The 16,772-nt window shown below is 40.9% G+C and overlaps 1 protein-coding gene across 3 annotated transcripts in view; it reads right to left on the bottom strand.

Annotated features, from left to right (window-relative positions):
• Positions 1 to 16,772, bottom strand: part of DYNC1I1 (dynein cytoplasmic 1 intermediate chain 1) — a 289,110-nt gene that overhangs the window by 50,341 nt on the left and 221,997 nt on the right. For all 3 annotated transcript variants that reach the window (XR_003095040.1, XM_014521844.2, XM_025209028.1), the window contains exons 11-14: positions 14,282 to 14,428; positions 9,019 to 9,132; positions 6,792 to 6,925; positions 3,758 to 3,902 (exon numbers count right to left, since the gene is read on the bottom strand). Coding sequence is in view for 2 of the 3 variants with exons in the window: in XM_014521844.2 (XP_014377330.1) it covers positions 3,758 to 3,902; positions 6,792 to 6,925; positions 9,019 to 9,132; positions 14,282 to 14,428 (540 nt within the window). In the remaining variant the exon portion in view is untranslated. The remainder of the gene's footprint in view (positions 1 to 3,757; positions 3,903 to 6,791; positions 6,926 to 9,018; positions 9,133 to 14,281; positions 14,429 to 16,772) is intronic.

A 16,772-nucleotide genomic window follows, 5' to 3' on the forward strand; every position in this document is an offset into this window, starting at 1 on the left:
CCTCATCAGTGGGGGGAGTGGGTGCTCTGCCCTGGCACCACTTGCCAGCCAACATGGGGGGGGCGTGGGATGTGGGTGTGGCAGTGTTGGGAGTGGGGGCTATGCCCTGCTGCTGCTTGCCCCCTTCTGCCCAGAGCAAGCCACACCTGTATTGCCACCTGCATCAGTGAGCAGCGCCAACATTGGCACCAGCATCAGCCAGTGCCTGCATCAGTGCCAGCACCAGCAAGCCGTGCCTACATCAACGCATCCTGTGCTCCCCAGGCCTGCTGGCAAGCGATGGCAGGACAGAGTCCCCACTCCCAGTGCAGATGCAGGCACGGCTTACTCCAGGCGGAAGGGGGCAAGTGGCAGCATGGCATAGCCCCCACTCCCAGCGCTGCTGTGCCCACATCAGCACTGGGAGCAGGGGCTCTACCCTGCCGCTGCTTGCCCAGCCAGTGGGGGGGGGGCATAGGATGCAGCAGTGCTGAGAGCGGGGACTGCCCTGCTGCCACTTGCCCCCTTCTGCCCGGAGTGAGCCGTGCCCACATCCTGCCCCCCCCTCACCCTGGCTGGGCAAGTGGCAGCACTGCAGAGCCCCCACTCCTAATACTGCCACACCTGAATGCTGCACCCCACCACCCCAGCTGGGCAGCTTGTCCCAGCCCCAATCCCTTCCTCCCTGATGCCCCTTCTCTCCCTCCTCCCCAAACCCCAACAGACTTACCAGCTGGAGGCAGCTGCGTCAACTGCCTGTTTAATCTATGGCTGAATTGCCGAATTGGCCAAATCTTTTCCGAAGCTTTTCTGAATTGATTCAGATACTTCAAATTGATTCAGAGCTTTTAATTGGTTTCCTGATTCAATTTGAATTCAGAGATTTGGTCCCTACACATCCCTACACATCCATCTGTTTCTCTCTCCCAAGACCCAGCTATCCAGGACAGAGTTGCTTCAGGTACCTCCACTCAGCACCTATCCATCACCTGTTTACCCCTGGTACTCCTACAGCACCCACCAAACCCAGGTGCCCCCCTGACACATTCCATCATGCTTGCCATAGCAGCCAAGTTTTGTGGAGCTCTATACTCCACCCTGTCACCAATTGGGGCAGGGTCTGGTAATTATAAACTGAAGTTTATAATTTCATGCAAATTATTTACAATCACTCAAATTAATTTATTAAGACATTTGCATCATCTGTCATACTCTCAGCAACACAAAATTAGCAACTATGATTGATCAAATCAATGAAAAAATGGGCATTTGATCAGGCCATTTTAAACAAACACATTATAATGTCTCAGACACATCATAATGCCTTTACACTAGGTTGATTCATAGGTAGCTCTGTTTCTATTTAGAGCACAATGCTGTCACATGACCTGCCCCAAGCCGATTTTTTATTTACATTTGCTATGTATCTATCCCATCATCTCCTACCAACAATGCCTTTGAGGAAAACATGCTGAGATGCTTCCTGATTGGGGTCAATTTCCAACACTGGAACCCTGATGGGTGCATCTCAAGCTATGAGCCAAACAAAGACATAAAGCCACCATCAAGATAAAAGTCAGACATTTTAAAAACTAATCTTTGCCTAATGTATGATAATAATAACAATTTAGATGATTTAAACAGCAAGAATATTAACCTACTTTATTTTTTACCACTTACACTGTTTTAATTTCTTTCACTCAGCTTTCACAATCAAAGTATAATGGGGTATTTAATGAGTTTTGCAATTTTCTCTCATTTTTTGCTTATTCTGCATTAAAACAATACAGCTTCATAGGAGGTTGGCATCTACAAAGTTTCAACATGCAGTCTGGTCCATTTTTGTGTAAAATGTCTTCTTCCTCTGAGGTACTTATACATTACATCCCTGAGTGTGTTCATGTGCATATAGTGGGTATATACTGAATTGTTCTTATATATAATAGGTCCCCTTAACGTTGCCTCTAATCACTCCTTCCCACCAAAATAAAAATTCCACACTCTATTTATGACCATACTTTGCTATAGTGTTTGTAGAAAAGGTGTCTGATGTTCGCAGATGACTCATTAAAGGGGGTGGAGGAACAAGTGGTGAAAAATGTCTCTGGAGGTGTTGGGATGACTAGAGTCTGATTAAGATGACTGGGAGAATCTAGGACCTGTGGACACTCTGCTTCTGAACCCCGCCTCCCCCCGCTTGTTATTAATACCACCTCCTCCTCCTCTTAGGTGCTCCTTCCTCATCAACTCCCTTCTTTCCAGCTGGGGAAGTAGAAAGAGGGAAGGCAGAAAGACCACTTGATAGGTTGCTCAGCAGGCCCTTAAGTTATTCCCAGTGGCTGGTATAAGCAATTCTGAGTTGTTCCTGCAGCCCATTTGAACATGGCATCTCTGCTGGGCAGCACAAAGCTGGGAATCACATCAGATGATATTAGGGAATGCAGCCAGAGAGTGTTACATTTTCTCCTAATCCAGCTTTAATGAAACGACACTAATAAAATCTCTGGGACTTTGGCCTTCATTTAGAGCACTGGGTTGGTCACTTTGTGAAACACAGTAAAAAGCAACAAAAATGTTATTAATCATGTAAAAAAATATGAATAATCTATTTGATGGCAATTTGTGGAAATGCAGTTCTTTACAAAAGAAACAGCTGCAAGAGAAAAAAGTACTATATTTTTTTGCATATAGTATACCTTTCCAACAGCAAGATGCTGGAAATTGGACTATGCATTATATGCAAGAAATATGGCAAGAGCAGTTTCTGACACTGGGCAAAGGCAGAAGTAAAGTCTGCATCAATCTGTAGGGAGCAGAACAATGAGGAGGCTCAGCTCCCTAGCTTCTAGTATTCAGTTACTTACTACAAAGAAAGATCTTTTTTCTTCATTCTGCTTTTCAAAAACAAACTGTGTATCTTATTCCAGGATGTAATGTATGCAAAAAAATACGGTATTCAGGTCATCCTCTCCATCACCAGTGACTACCCTAATGCTGCTGTGGTGACAAATACTGATTTATATTTTGGCAAATACGTTTAGCTCTATAATGACATTAATTCACTGAACCTGGAACTTGAATATTACATTAATTTACGTTACATTTCACTGTACGAGTTTGGCTATTTCTTTTCCAAGGTAAGAATTTGTCCAAGGAAGAGATGGTGATGATGATGATGATGAAGATGTAAAAAGCAGACCAGGATGCTGGCTGCATCTCCCATTAGCAGTGCCCCTTAGCTGCTTCACTGGCAGGGAGTGATCATATCTGTTTCTAGACAATACTCTCCATTTTTGGATTGTGCTGACCCTGACAGGTTCCCTACGGAGCAAGGATTAGAGCAGCTTTCTGACATCATAACCTCCTTCCACCAGTGGGCAAGAGATAATCCTAAAGTGGAAGCAAGCATAAGTAAACTCCTGGGTGAATTTAGTTACACAAGCAATGCATTCTATTCCTCATGTCATCATGCAGTGACAGCCTTCCTGCAAGTTGTATTCCTCATCCTTTTGCCTCAAAATGTTCAATGATATTTTCATGTAGCAGTACCCAAATTCATACAGTGCTTTATTTTTAACGTATGAATATTTAATTTGTTGAAGGAGGAAGAGAATATCTTCTAAGGGGGGGAAGAGTAAGTAGTAACAGCTGAAGCTACATCTTATTTTGATAGATCACACACTGATTATAAGTAGCAAAAACAGGGACTTTTTTTTTAAAGTTACATAGGGTGAAAAGCATTAAACAAGCCTACCTCCTTCCATCCCACATCTCTCACCTTTGTAGTCCACAGTTTGACTGTCCAGTCAAATGACGATGTAACAAAGAGATGGGAAAAGTCAATTGGGCCCACTGCCATGTGGCAATTGATTCCTGTGACAGGCCCTTGGTGGCCTTCAAAGATTTCACCAATGCCTGCTTTACTGCAGAAAGAAGATACACAAACCTTAGTCAGAGATTTTTTAATTTTCTTTATCTTCAGGTTCATGCCTCACTGATTCTCTGCAAAGTGCCAGTCAATCAGTAAACCTCAGCTAGTTTCTTTTATGCCGTTGTCTCCAAAGACTTGTTGTTGTGGGCACAATTCATTCACAGAACCCCACATATAGATGTCTTCTTATAAGTTGCTTTCACATATAGTATCAGAGAGACTGTGGCTTGCAAGAACATCTCTGAATAATAATAAAGGAAAGACTCACAGAGACTAACGAATCCAAGTAACCCATTATCATGCAGAGCATCCATTAAGATTGCAAGCTGCATTAATAAAAGACATCAATTACAGTTCCCTTTCTTTCTGAACATCTGAAATAACTTTTTCAGGTAAGCTAGGCAATCCACTCAGAAGCAGATCCTTTTTACTTAACTCTACTGAATTTAAAGAAACTGTTCAAATCATCACAGTGAACAGGACTCGTCCCCAAATCTTAGGTCCAGCATTGGTTTGAACAAGTGGCAATTTCTATTGCATTAGAATGATTCATAGAAAGAACAGAGCAACTATAAGAAAGAAAAAAATAAATATCCATTAAAGAGAGACATTGAGAAACACTCTTATGTACTTTCTACAAACAACCATTCTGAATTGACTCATATCACTCCCCCATGGTACCCAAAAAAAGAATTATAAAACCACCCCTGCTTTTACATGGATACCACAAAAGAAACAAACACGGTCAACACAACTATGGATGACACAGCTGCTAAGGCCATGCATTTTTGCCCTTGCTCAGTGGGATGAGAGTGAATGCACAGCAGCCAGCAGCTAAATCCTCAAAGGCTTCTATCAGTTATGGCAGCTTGCTCAAACTAGAAACTAACCATACCTATTAGTAAGCCGTTAAAACCTACAATGCCACTGAGGAAGCACTGACTTCTCAGCCAGTTTCGCTGTACCACGTTTCATAGTTCTGGTGTGAAGCATGCCAATTATTTCATTGCTTCTACATAGGACAGGATATTTTATTGTTATGTTCCAGAGATATATAAAAAGCATGAAAAATGCTTTTTCCTTTACACATCTCTCTCTAGAATTTTGTTTCCCTTTGTAATGAATTGTGTTGAAGAGACAAGAGTCCATGAGAATAAATTCTATCTTGTGGATGATTCCAATCCCACAGGCATGGAAAAGGGCAGAGTGTATTTTTTACAGTGGTCAGGGGAGATACTGAAAGAGCATCAAGCACAAGTTTCCTCCTCTTGTGGGGTACACAAAAGCAGGAGCATGTTTGAAAGTTTAGAAGTGCTAAATCAGAAATGACCCAGGGCAGCTTTCATTTATTCAGACAGCCCAAGACTAATTCAAACCATCAGTCACCCTATCATTGCCTAAGTAGAGACATTCAACACTGCTATGTATCAGCAATAAAGCTAAATATCCAAGGTTTTCATTAATAAAAGGTATACCTTTTAAAGAGTCTATGAACTGTTCTATTATTTTAATATTATGAATATGGAAGATTATTTAAATACTATAGCAATTTTAATGGAAATTAATTGGTTATTAAAATATAAAATTAAAGCACATGACACTGAGAAATATCAAAATGTAGAACAAACTGTAAACCCAAGAATGGAATGGAATGCTGAGAAGCATGTTCTTTACAAGCATCCAGCACAGTGAAAATGTTACCAGCAGTTAAAACAAGCACACAAGTCTTCAGAAATACATTTTAATGAACATGAGGAACTGATCTTTGAAGTGGCCCCAGGTGAGATATCATTTGCCCCTGAAAAAGTTTACAGGGTGCAAAATAAGGAACTCATTTAAATTATGGAAGTGGATTTGCACCTTCACTGCTCTAGGAGAATAGGAGATCACTGCTGTATTATGCACAGTGCAATGACTATCCTATGAACTGTCACTTAGATCTGTACAAAAGATTAGTACAGATCTTGGGTAGCCCTCCAAACAATGTTAGGAAACATTCTTTTGGATGATATTTCCACTGCATTTCAGACTCTCACTTTAGCCATATTAATACCCAGAGCCTGATCCCACACTGCTTACCCAGACAAAACTCTCATAGAAGTTTAGAGGAGTAAAGGTTGCAGATCAGACCCCTCATAAGTAGCATCACATTCAGGCAGAAGTCTGTCCTATGTTATTAAGGTGCTCTCCTGAGAAGATGGTTCCACAAGTTATCCCTATAGTGTAACTCAGCAGAGGAAACTGAGGGTGCAGATCTTGTTCAAAGGACTAAAATGGACTAAGGAAGAGTAGTCAACCAGCCTGGCTCCCAGTACACATGCTACTGCTAATAGGAAGTGCTAAGTGATGTAACAACTAGCAGATACTCTACAAGTTGGAACAGGAGCTGCTGGGGGGGATGATTTGGAGGGTGAGACTTGGAAGCTTCTAGGAAGCTCCATGTGTTCAGGGAATTGCACAACATCTCTGATCACACAATGCATCATGTAGCTGCAAGCAGCAGCACTGAAACCAGTGCACTTCAACAAAGATCCAAGTCGCAGCAGTCTAAATGGACTCCATGTATGCAGGACCCTGTGCATGAAACAGATGGGAGGTAGTCACAGCTACTAAATGTCTTGTTCTAGTATCCATGGAGTCACTCTTCTCTGGGCAAGCAGAAAACCTCAGGGCTGGCACTGTTCTGCCCTTCCCTGCCCCTCACCTCAAGGTGAAGTTACTGTCAGAAAGCAGACCCAAAATGAAGCTGAGGCTGGGGAAGGAACTACATGCAATCCTAACAGAGCATTAATGGCACTGTTGATAATGGACTGAAATAAGAAAGATAATGTTCTCTATAAAACACAAACACTATGATGTATGAAGCAATTCTGAAAATCACCTTCCATGACGGCAAGCTGTGTAGACTGTCCCCTCCTCACTGCCCACCACAAAGTTATTGACATCTCCTGTTGGGAAAGCCATTCCTGTGACTGCCACCGGTTTGGATTTATTATACACCAGTTCCATACTCTCCTACCAAAACAAACCATAGTTATTTTCTGATTGTTTCCCAGTTGTTTTTAAAGGGATCATGGGGGGAAAAAAGGTTATTTTCCTAAATCATTTATTGTTTTTGCATAGGTTGTTACAAGAAGATGTATTGTCATACAATATGAAGCACTGCTGCCAATATGCTGCTGCATATCACAAGTTTCAGGGTGGCTGGAATTTATCAGTCTGTGCTTCATTTTCTGAAGTCAAGCAGAGATGACAGGTGAGAATTTAAAAACTAATGGTGCAGAAACTAAAGATAATACCTTAATGGTTACACTTGTCATCCCCAGGCTCTAATAAAGCACACAATACCCTTATATTTACAAACATTTTGAAATCAATTGTTTGCCAGAAACACACATAAAATCTGATACACCCATGACACTTATCAGACAATGCCATTTGTCCCTCTATAGAACAGAATAAGAAAGTTAGGACCAAGTCAGCATTACTGTTCTAAACATTATTTCTCAGGGGTTTGTTATAGCAGCCATAAATATTTGCCCAGGTTTTTACTGTCAAGCTGCAAGCTGATGAGAATATTTTCTTTTATTTCCCCACAGTTAGGCTTCAAACCAAATCAGCTATGTTTGGGTTTTTTTTGAGTAAAATGAATGCGGGCATTTCTTTTGTATAAGCATTTACTTGAAATAGATTTTTTTTGCACATATATAATGCCAAACCACTTGTTTTCTTAAGTGTAACCTAAGAATCTGTGATGGGGGTGAATTGACTTCATAATTTTTGTGCATAACTATTTAAGAAAAGTTAGTGTTGCTACAGCTGTGATGGTCCGGGGGGTGTACAAGAAAGCATAAAGTGTCCTTCCTCAGATCTAAGCCTTAGGGACTGGTCAGTGTGTACTGTTGGGAGAATTTTTTTTCTGTAGCCACAATCAGCTGGACTTTTCATAAAAGGAAGGGATGTAAAATCAGGCATATAGATAATCCTTACTACCAAGTTCATATGCTCCTATGAAAATATTTACCTTTGTTAAAAAACCCAAAACAAAAAATAGAAAATTCACACACATTCTATATTTATAAAGATCAGGAATGTAAAGCATACTAGCAAAAGCTATGAAATCCCAAGTTGAGGCTAACACATTCACTTCTAGTAATGTGACTTTCTTTGTAAGAATAGAGTAAGTTACAATTTGACACAATTTACCACGTTGACACAATTTACAATGCTGTTAGAACTAGAATTACTCTGTAGATGCATATCCCATTTAAGTGGAGAGTTTACAGAAATTGAAACTGAAGTTAAACAACAAACATTTATCTTTGAAGGGATAGTAATGTTCCATTAAGAGGCATTTCTACAGGATATTTTGAAACAACTTGCCCAATCTATTCACATTATTTTAATAAAAAACAATAATAATATATTCTTCATCCCAGTAGATGAAAAATGAGAAATAAGGGATGTTTTGGAATAGAAAATAACATAAAAATCGAAGCTTTCCAAAGGTCTGTTTCAATACCTCTTCTTTGTTTAGTTTGCATGACTATAATCACTAGTGGCTTAGAAACTTTTCCTGGATTTCCTTTTATTTCTAATACAAAGGAGAGGTGGAAAAAAAGACAAGGGTAGCAAACATTCCAAAGTGTGCATGTGTGTGGGGGGTGCCCAATTAAAAACTTTAGATTTGCATTGTTTGTTCCCTTGGTAACAAAACGCAGGCAACAAACTAAGCTTTTTGACTTTGTGAAAGACATGTAAGTGGGTAGGGTGGGTTCCACAGCAGTGCAGTCTACTCCATATTTGTTAAACAATGCTGTACAGTAAGCACAATTTATACCACAGGCAACTTCTATAATTACCGTGTTTTAAACTGGATTATTTCATTTTCACTTGAAACTGACCTATGTATTAACGTATTACAATAATTACATGATTTGTGGTAAAGGAAATGGGTTTTGGCTCTTAGAGGAGACTGCTGGAAGTAAGTGCATCCATTGGTTTTAGTTTGTGTAGGATGTGAGGTTTTGGCTTTTACTATGTTACATTAAGCAGGTATCTGCTTTAACCAGGATGCTTTTTTTGTGTGGAGGTAAAAATAAACCCACCTGTGGAGTTGAGAGCATATCCAGACTCCAGGAGCACATTTTGCCATCTGTGGAAACTGTAATGAGATTGTGCGCATTCTGTGTTCCAACTACATTCACACAGTACACGGGGTGCTGAAAACACATTAAGACTGGGAATCAGATATGGCATTCTTAAATTTTCAAAAACAAATTTCAATTTCAAATGTCAAGGATGTTGTTTTAAAGAATGATTAAGTAGTCACGTAGTGCCAGCACAATAGTTACTCAGCTATTTGCCAGAGAGGAATTTAACTTGCCTTTTGTTTAAACTTTAAAAGGCACGTTATGGTGGTGGGAAACATTTTCAAAGCTTCATTTTACTTCTTCATAAAACAACTCAACTGAGTAATGCTGTGAAAATGTTGAATTATATGGATGATATTTCACCCACAGGGACACGTATCATTCCGCTGATGGTTTTGATGCTGAAAATGACTGGCAGAAAGAAGCAAATCATCCAAATGGAATCGAAATGAAGACTTTATTCAAGAAAACAGCTGCACAAAAAACTTGGACTTTGCCATAGTTTGGCTGCTGTACCAAATATTTGCAGATGTACTTCAATGGAAAACTGAACAAATCCAATAGTCCTCTTGACCATAGGCCAATTTATATTAAAAAGCTATCAGTGTAAATCTGAATTGACTACACTAGCCTGTTGGTTTACACCAGAGTTACACCAGGGGAGCTGAGCGCAAAATTTGGTCCACAGATACTAACTTGGTCCATTTCACATGCTATGATGAAGCATGATAAAATTTATTTTTCAGGCATCTTGAAGGGTTAAATTTACAAGAGGCTGCCATCAATGCTCATCTGCAATCATTTGCAATGCACAATGTTGCACAAGACCATCCTCTGTGCCAGGAAATGATAGAATGTATGTGAGCGAACCCCATTTATAGGTTACAGCCAAATTCTGCTCCTGTTAGAGTGAATGGCAAAGCTACCATTCACTTTAACAGTTCAAGACCACCCCCTACATGTGTAAATTCCATCATTTGCAAGCACAGGAAAAATATGATGAAAAACTGTGCATGCAACTGACTGCACATGAAAATCAGTGTTATGCACAGAGGTCAGATTTGGAAAACATGCCCCCAAAACTAGATTTTTAGAGAAACTGATTCTATCATACCCATAGGAAAAGCCCTAACATGACCTTTCCTGGTGTACTTATTAACACAGCACTAAAAGCTAATTAGCACATATTCTTATATAAAAAGTGTTTAGTCTTATCAGCCCTCCTCATAAAATGAGCTCTATGCATTTGTATAAAAGCTCCTAGGCTGGTATTGCAAGGAAGGAAGAAGGAGAAAGTTCAAATTGGCAAATTTTCCAGGGGCATATTGGTGGGCCAGCAGCACCTTCCCAAAGAGTGCCTGGGATTAATCAGTACTACCAGCCATCAGTTTCATGAGTGATAAATCTCACTGCAGAATTTAAATGCTGTCAAGAAAACGGATGAAAAAGACAACCAGCTATACATAGCAGAAAGTATAAATGGGCTCCCCTTCCTTTCAAAGGGTAGATCCCATCTTGTTTTTATTTATTTTGGAAATGAAATCATCATGCAGGAGGTTTTCTCTTAATTAAAATTTCCTGTTGTCCCAAATGCAGATGTGGGGTGGGTGTGAAAGGAAATTAGTGAGTAATCTGTGGTAGGACTCTCTTTCCTTATGAATCTGGGCACCAATCAAGGGATATAAACTCAGGGAATTTTTAAACCCATAATAATTATGCAATTTTTCTTTTTTTCTAGATAACTAAGGAAAGGGAGGGGGGAAAGTATGAACCCCTTGTTTATACACAGAGTAATCTTAAAAAAACCTAAAATAACTAACTATTTGACTCAATTACCTAGCTGGATGCAGAATAACACTAACACAGAATAATTTTCTTGATTTAACATAATTTTTGTACTTAATGGCTTAGGATATGATCCAGAATTTGCAAACCAGGACCAATTTTAAAATAAATGTGTGTTTTGCCTAATGTATAAATGTGAGTTTTGCCTATGTAAAAATAGGGGGGAAATGGCCCATTTTAATTTGGAAAAGTTATTCTACTACTTAAGAACAAGATGCCACATTGCCTAAGACAGCATTTCATAGAATCATAGAAACATAGAAAATTAGGGTTGGAAGGGACCTCAGAAGGTCATCTAGTCCAGCTCCCTGCTCAAAGTAGGGCCATCCCCAATGATATCATCCCAGTCTATACTTTGTCTAGCCGGGTCTAAAAAACTTCCAAGGATGGAGATTCCACTACTTTTCTGGGAAGCCTGTTCCAGTGTTTGTGAGAGAGTTTTTCCTAATATCTAACCTAAACTTTCCTTCCTGCAAATTGAGGCCATTGCTCCTTGTTCTGTCATCTGCCACCACTGAGAACAGTCTAGCTCCATCCTCTTTTGAACTCCCCTTCAGGTAGTTGAAGGCTGCTATTAAATCCCCTCTCAGTGTCCTCTTCTCCAGAATAAATAAGATGGACTGCCCTCTCTTGGACTGTCTCCAATTTGTCCTTTGTGTAGTGGAGTCCGAAAACTGGGCACAGTACTCTAGATGTGGCCTCACCAGTGCCAAATAAAGGGGAATAATTACGTCCCTCGATCTGCTGGCAACATTCCTACTAATGCAGTCCAGTATGCTGTTAGCGTTCTTCACAACAAGGGCACACTGTTGGCTCATACTCAGCTTATTGTCCACTGTAATCCCCAGGTCCTTTTCTGCAGAGCTGCTGCTTAGTGCTTAGCTAGTCAGTCCCCAGCCTGTACTGGTGCATGGGACTGTTCTGTCCTAAGTGCAGGACTTTGCACTTGTCCTTGTTGAACCTCATGAGATTTCTTTTGGTCCAATCCTCCAATTTGTTGAGATCTCTCTGAATCCTAGCCCTACTTTCCATCTTATCTACTACTGTCCCCTCCCCAGTGCCTTGGTGTCATCTGCAAACTTGCTGAGGGTGCACTTCATCCTATCTTCTAGGTTGCTGATGAAAATATTGAACAAAACCAGCCCCAGGACCGACCTCTGGGGCACTCCACTTGAGACCAGCTGCCCACTAGACATTGCGCCATTGATTACTACCCTTTGAGCCGGACAATCCAGCCAATTTTGTATCTACCTTACAGTCCATTCAACTGACCGGTATGTCCTAGCTTGCTTGTGAGAATGTTTTAGGAAACCATATCAAAAGCCGGCTAAGGTCAAGGTATATCATATCAACTGCTCTTCCTGCATCCATGCAGCCAGTCACCTCATCATAAAAGGCAATCATGTTGGTCAGGCATGACTTGCCCTTGGTGAATCCATGCCGACTGTTCCTAATCACCTTCTCTTCCAAGTTCTTAGAAATGGACTCCTTGAGGGCCTGCTCCATGATTTTTCTAGGGACTGAGGTGAGATGGACCAGTCTGTAGTTCCCCAGATCCTCCTTCTTTCCTTTCTTCAAGGTGGACAATATATTTTCCCTTTTCCAATTGTCTGGGATCTCTCTTGATCACCATGAGTTTTCAAAGATAATGGCCAGCAGCTTTTCAATCATATTGGCCAATTCCCTCAGCACTCTTAGGTGTATTGTGTCTGGCCTTTTGGACTTGTACACGTCCAGCTTTTCTAAATAGTCCCTAACCTATTCTTTCACCAACACTGGCTGCTCGCCTTTTATTATTAAGATTTAAAATTTGATTATTAAGAGAGAGTCAAGGATTTTTTTCAGATAATATCTTTTATTGGACCACCTGCATGGATGGAATAAAGTTAAGTAAGCTTTCAAATGCAATGCATTCTTCATACATATAAAACAGACAGAGAACATTCACAAATAATCTATTTTTTTTGCTGTAATTAGAACATTATATATTGTCCTCTGCTACTGGGAAAGTGATCCAAGTTTAAAATACAGCTCCTAGAAAATATAATTTTGTCTGAAAAAAATATTAGGTATAGAGGAAAAACAGAATTGCATTCCTTTCACTCATGTTGTGCTCTGATCACTCAGTTTTCTTTGCTGTTCACAGTGTCTTGCCCCTAGTTCTCTGGCTTCCCAAATTGCTAGATTACCTGTGAGGAAAGCACTGTTTCCTTCCTTTCAAAGTGAACGATGTTAGCTCAGCTAACTACAAATAGAATGGGCAACAACAAGAGGGTAATTAAATGCAATGTTGCAGTTGCAATTTATGGCATAATTTGGGCTTTAGAAAGTCAGACAAATATTCCCAATGACAGAAATCTTAAGAAGTATTTTGCTTCTCCAATATCAGTGTCTGTGCACACCTGCCATTTTCTAATATGCATGGCAATACAATCATCAGATTAGTGCCATATTGAATGTTTGCACTAAATTATGTATAATGGTTTTTACATGTTGATTTTTAACCCTAAGGATTATGTTGTCATAGCAAGCTAAAGATTTAACCTTCAACTGCAAATTCCAAACATAAATGCCATAGAATTATAGAAGCCAGGGACACAAAAGTCTTGTTAGCACTGGATCTTCCTGATAGCTTGCATCTTCCTGTTAGCATGGGATTCACTGCTACTTTTTGCAGTGCTTTGAGTACCCCGCTTCCTTATATTTCTAGTGATCTCCTACTGGAAGTTTATTCTACATTCCAAGAGATCTCATTTTATTCCTATGCAACCTACATCTCCTTGGCTAATGTTTAGCCCATTATTCCTGACTATACTCTCTTGTGTCACCAGAATGACCCTTGCTCTCTTGGGACTAGACTGGGTACTTTGTCCTGCACTACTTCACACCATAATGATCTCCAGGGAAGCTGTGTGACTGCTGTTTTATTTGGAAATGCATGTGCACAACTAACTTCATTTTCATTCCCACAATGTGTTCATTCTGGGACATGTGTTCATTCCATAGTCCAGTACAGAAAGAGAGATGATGATCTCCCTTATTCTCCATTCTTTCTGGATGACCTGTTCCTCAAGAGGAAAGGAAGAGCAACTGTCCCTGGTCTCCTCAAGATACCCTTGCTTAGACATACAATATGGGGAGGCTTTCTGCACAACCAAGCAAAGATCATCACGGTCTTGCTTAAAGTATCCTCACCCATGGAAAGCTGTCAAGTAGACTTTTCCTCATCTGTTTTTTTCCTTTAAAAACCCATGCTTGTATTCCTTTTGTGTGTAACACATACTGCATTCTAAACATTACAAAGATTAAGAATGCTATACACCTTTGCCGGTTGCTTCCTCACAAGAGCAAACACAATGATATTGAGCCTTACCGTGTGTGCTGCAGCAGAAAGGGGGGTACGCTGAACTGGAGTTCTCCTGTGACTGCGATTGTCCCACAGGACAATTTGCCCAGAGTAAGTTCCTCCAACAACCAGGTTTGGATGAAAGCGAGCAAAGCAGACAGACATCACAGAAGACTAGAGTAAAACAGGGTAGAGTAGAGGTTTCAGGTTCATTGTCAGTCACCTTCATTGCTATTTCTCAGAACAACTGGTACATTTATATTCTCAGAAATACAGCACATGACTCTGATCCAGCACTCTGTGAACATCTGCAACTTTTACTGAAGTCAATGGGACACACAAAGAATGCTGCACTACACCCAATATTTCTAGTCCAATTGATTTTAGAGAACAAGTTGGTAGGGTAGGCATAATGAATTGGGGACAATAAAATGCTGACTGGGATACCACTGCCAAGGGGATGATGTTAAAGTGCTTCCTCTAGTTTTCTTTTTCTTTTTTTAGTTTTTATGCAATAAAACTAAATATTTCTATTTTATTTTAAACCCAATAGGTGAACCTCTACACCAGGTTTGTCCAACATACAGCCCGCGGGGCCTCCATGTAGCCTGCCAAGCCATTTTCTGAGGCCCAAGGTGCTGCAACAGGAAACGAAAGTAAACAATGTACTTTCATTGCAGGGGGGGTGATGTGATACCGCTTCCTATGAGGTCTTTGAATATGGCTCACTGGCTGATAAAAAGTTCATGATCTGGCCCCACATTCAAAAAGGTTGGACACCCCTGCTCTACACCACTATTCCTCCTCCTTGAGACCCCCACCCCACCCAGATCACAGAGACCTTTATGATACCTATAATACCTAACTGCAAATGATGTGCTTTCTTCATGAATATGATCTCCAGCAGATCATTCAAACTCACTACCAGTCAAGGAGAAAACAAGCAGAGTATGAACTGTGAAGAATGGAGTCCCCCAATACTTTTCAAGGTTTACACCTCAGACTGCCCACATACAGCATCTAAGCAATATGTGTTTGCTGATGATGTTACCATAGTAGTCCAAGGAACAGACATGACAGAATTGGAAAAGATACTGAATACTGACATGGAACTCATTACTGACTATCTCCACAAGTGGTGCCTGAAGTTGAGCATCAATAAAACATTATAATCACTTTTCCTCCTGAACAATTGTTGAGCCAACAGCATGCTGAATAGCAAAGTAGGCAACCATACTCTTCCACATGAGCATACCCCAACTTACCCAGAAGTCACATTAGACCATTCCCTCATCGATAAACATTACATTCAGAAAGTCAGTAATAAACTTTCTGCATGGATAGCTGCCTTAAGATGTTTAGGCAGCACAACATGGGGCATCAACTTCAAAGTGCTCAGAACCACCTTACTTGCAATGGTATATGCCACAACAGAACATTGTGCTCTTGTATGGTCCAGAAATTGTCACACTAAAAAGCCTGACAGTGTAGTTAACAGTGTGGTGAAACTCATGACAGGCTGCACAACTTACACACACACACATGTTCTCCCTGTACTCTTGGGCATTAGACCAAGTGATGTAAGAAGACAGACCCTAACATCATGACTAGCAACAGAGGCAAGAGATGATGAACATTATCTGCTCCATCAACTGTTAACTGAAGACTCGAACAGATGAAAACTAAAGAGGTTTAAAAGTCATAAACTGTTTACACATTAAACCCACAAGCTCCTTAAAGAGATTGGGGATGCTGAACCAAAACTATGGGCAGCAACAGAGTGGGCTGACCACTGGGAAAGGTCAGACCTATTCCTACAGTGTTTTATACCAACACCAAACAAGTCCTTCATTGGGCACGATTTTGACAGAGAAGTGCAGGTCAAGCTGAATAGATTGAAATCTGGATACAGATGCTTCAAAGCAACACTTCACAAGATGAACATCTTAGACAGCCCCCTGTGTGAATGTGGTGTCCAACAAACAGCACAGCACTTAATTGAAAGTTGCAATCTTTACAAATGCCCAGAGGGGGAAGATGGAATTCTCACATTGAGGGATAATACCAGACAGTGGCTTATAGACTGATATCTGATGCCATACAAGAAAGAGACCCTTATCCTTGCCCTCATAGCGTGCGTCCAGATGAGTACGCACGTGCCTCTTGTCCCATCTCAAACCCCTTTGAGACGGGGCAACAGGCATGAGTGGAAACAAAAAAATGTTCCCAACACTGCAAGTTTGCAGCACAGGGATAAAATTAGACCCCTGGATATCAAGGGGTCTAAAAAATTTGAAGTTTAAAAAAGCAGAGCAGGGCACAGACCATGCCCTGAGGCAACCAGAGGCTGCCAGAGCATCTCTGTGGTTGGCCCCTTGCCCTGATGCTGAAACACACAGCCAGAAAGGCTGTGTGTTCAGCACCAGGGCTCCAGTGCCAGTGAGTAAGGGGTCGGGGGGGTGGAGGAGTGGGGAGGGGACCATGGTGGGGAACCCCCGCTGGCCCCGCCTACTCCCCC

This window comes from Alligator sinensis, unplaced genomic scaffold (genome assembly GCF_000455745.1).
Source record: "Alligator sinensis unplaced genomic scaffold, ASM45574v1 scaffold196_3, whole genome shotgun sequence".
Classification (NCBI taxonomy): Eukaryota; Metazoa; Chordata; order Crocodylia; family Alligatoridae; genus Alligator; species Alligator sinensis.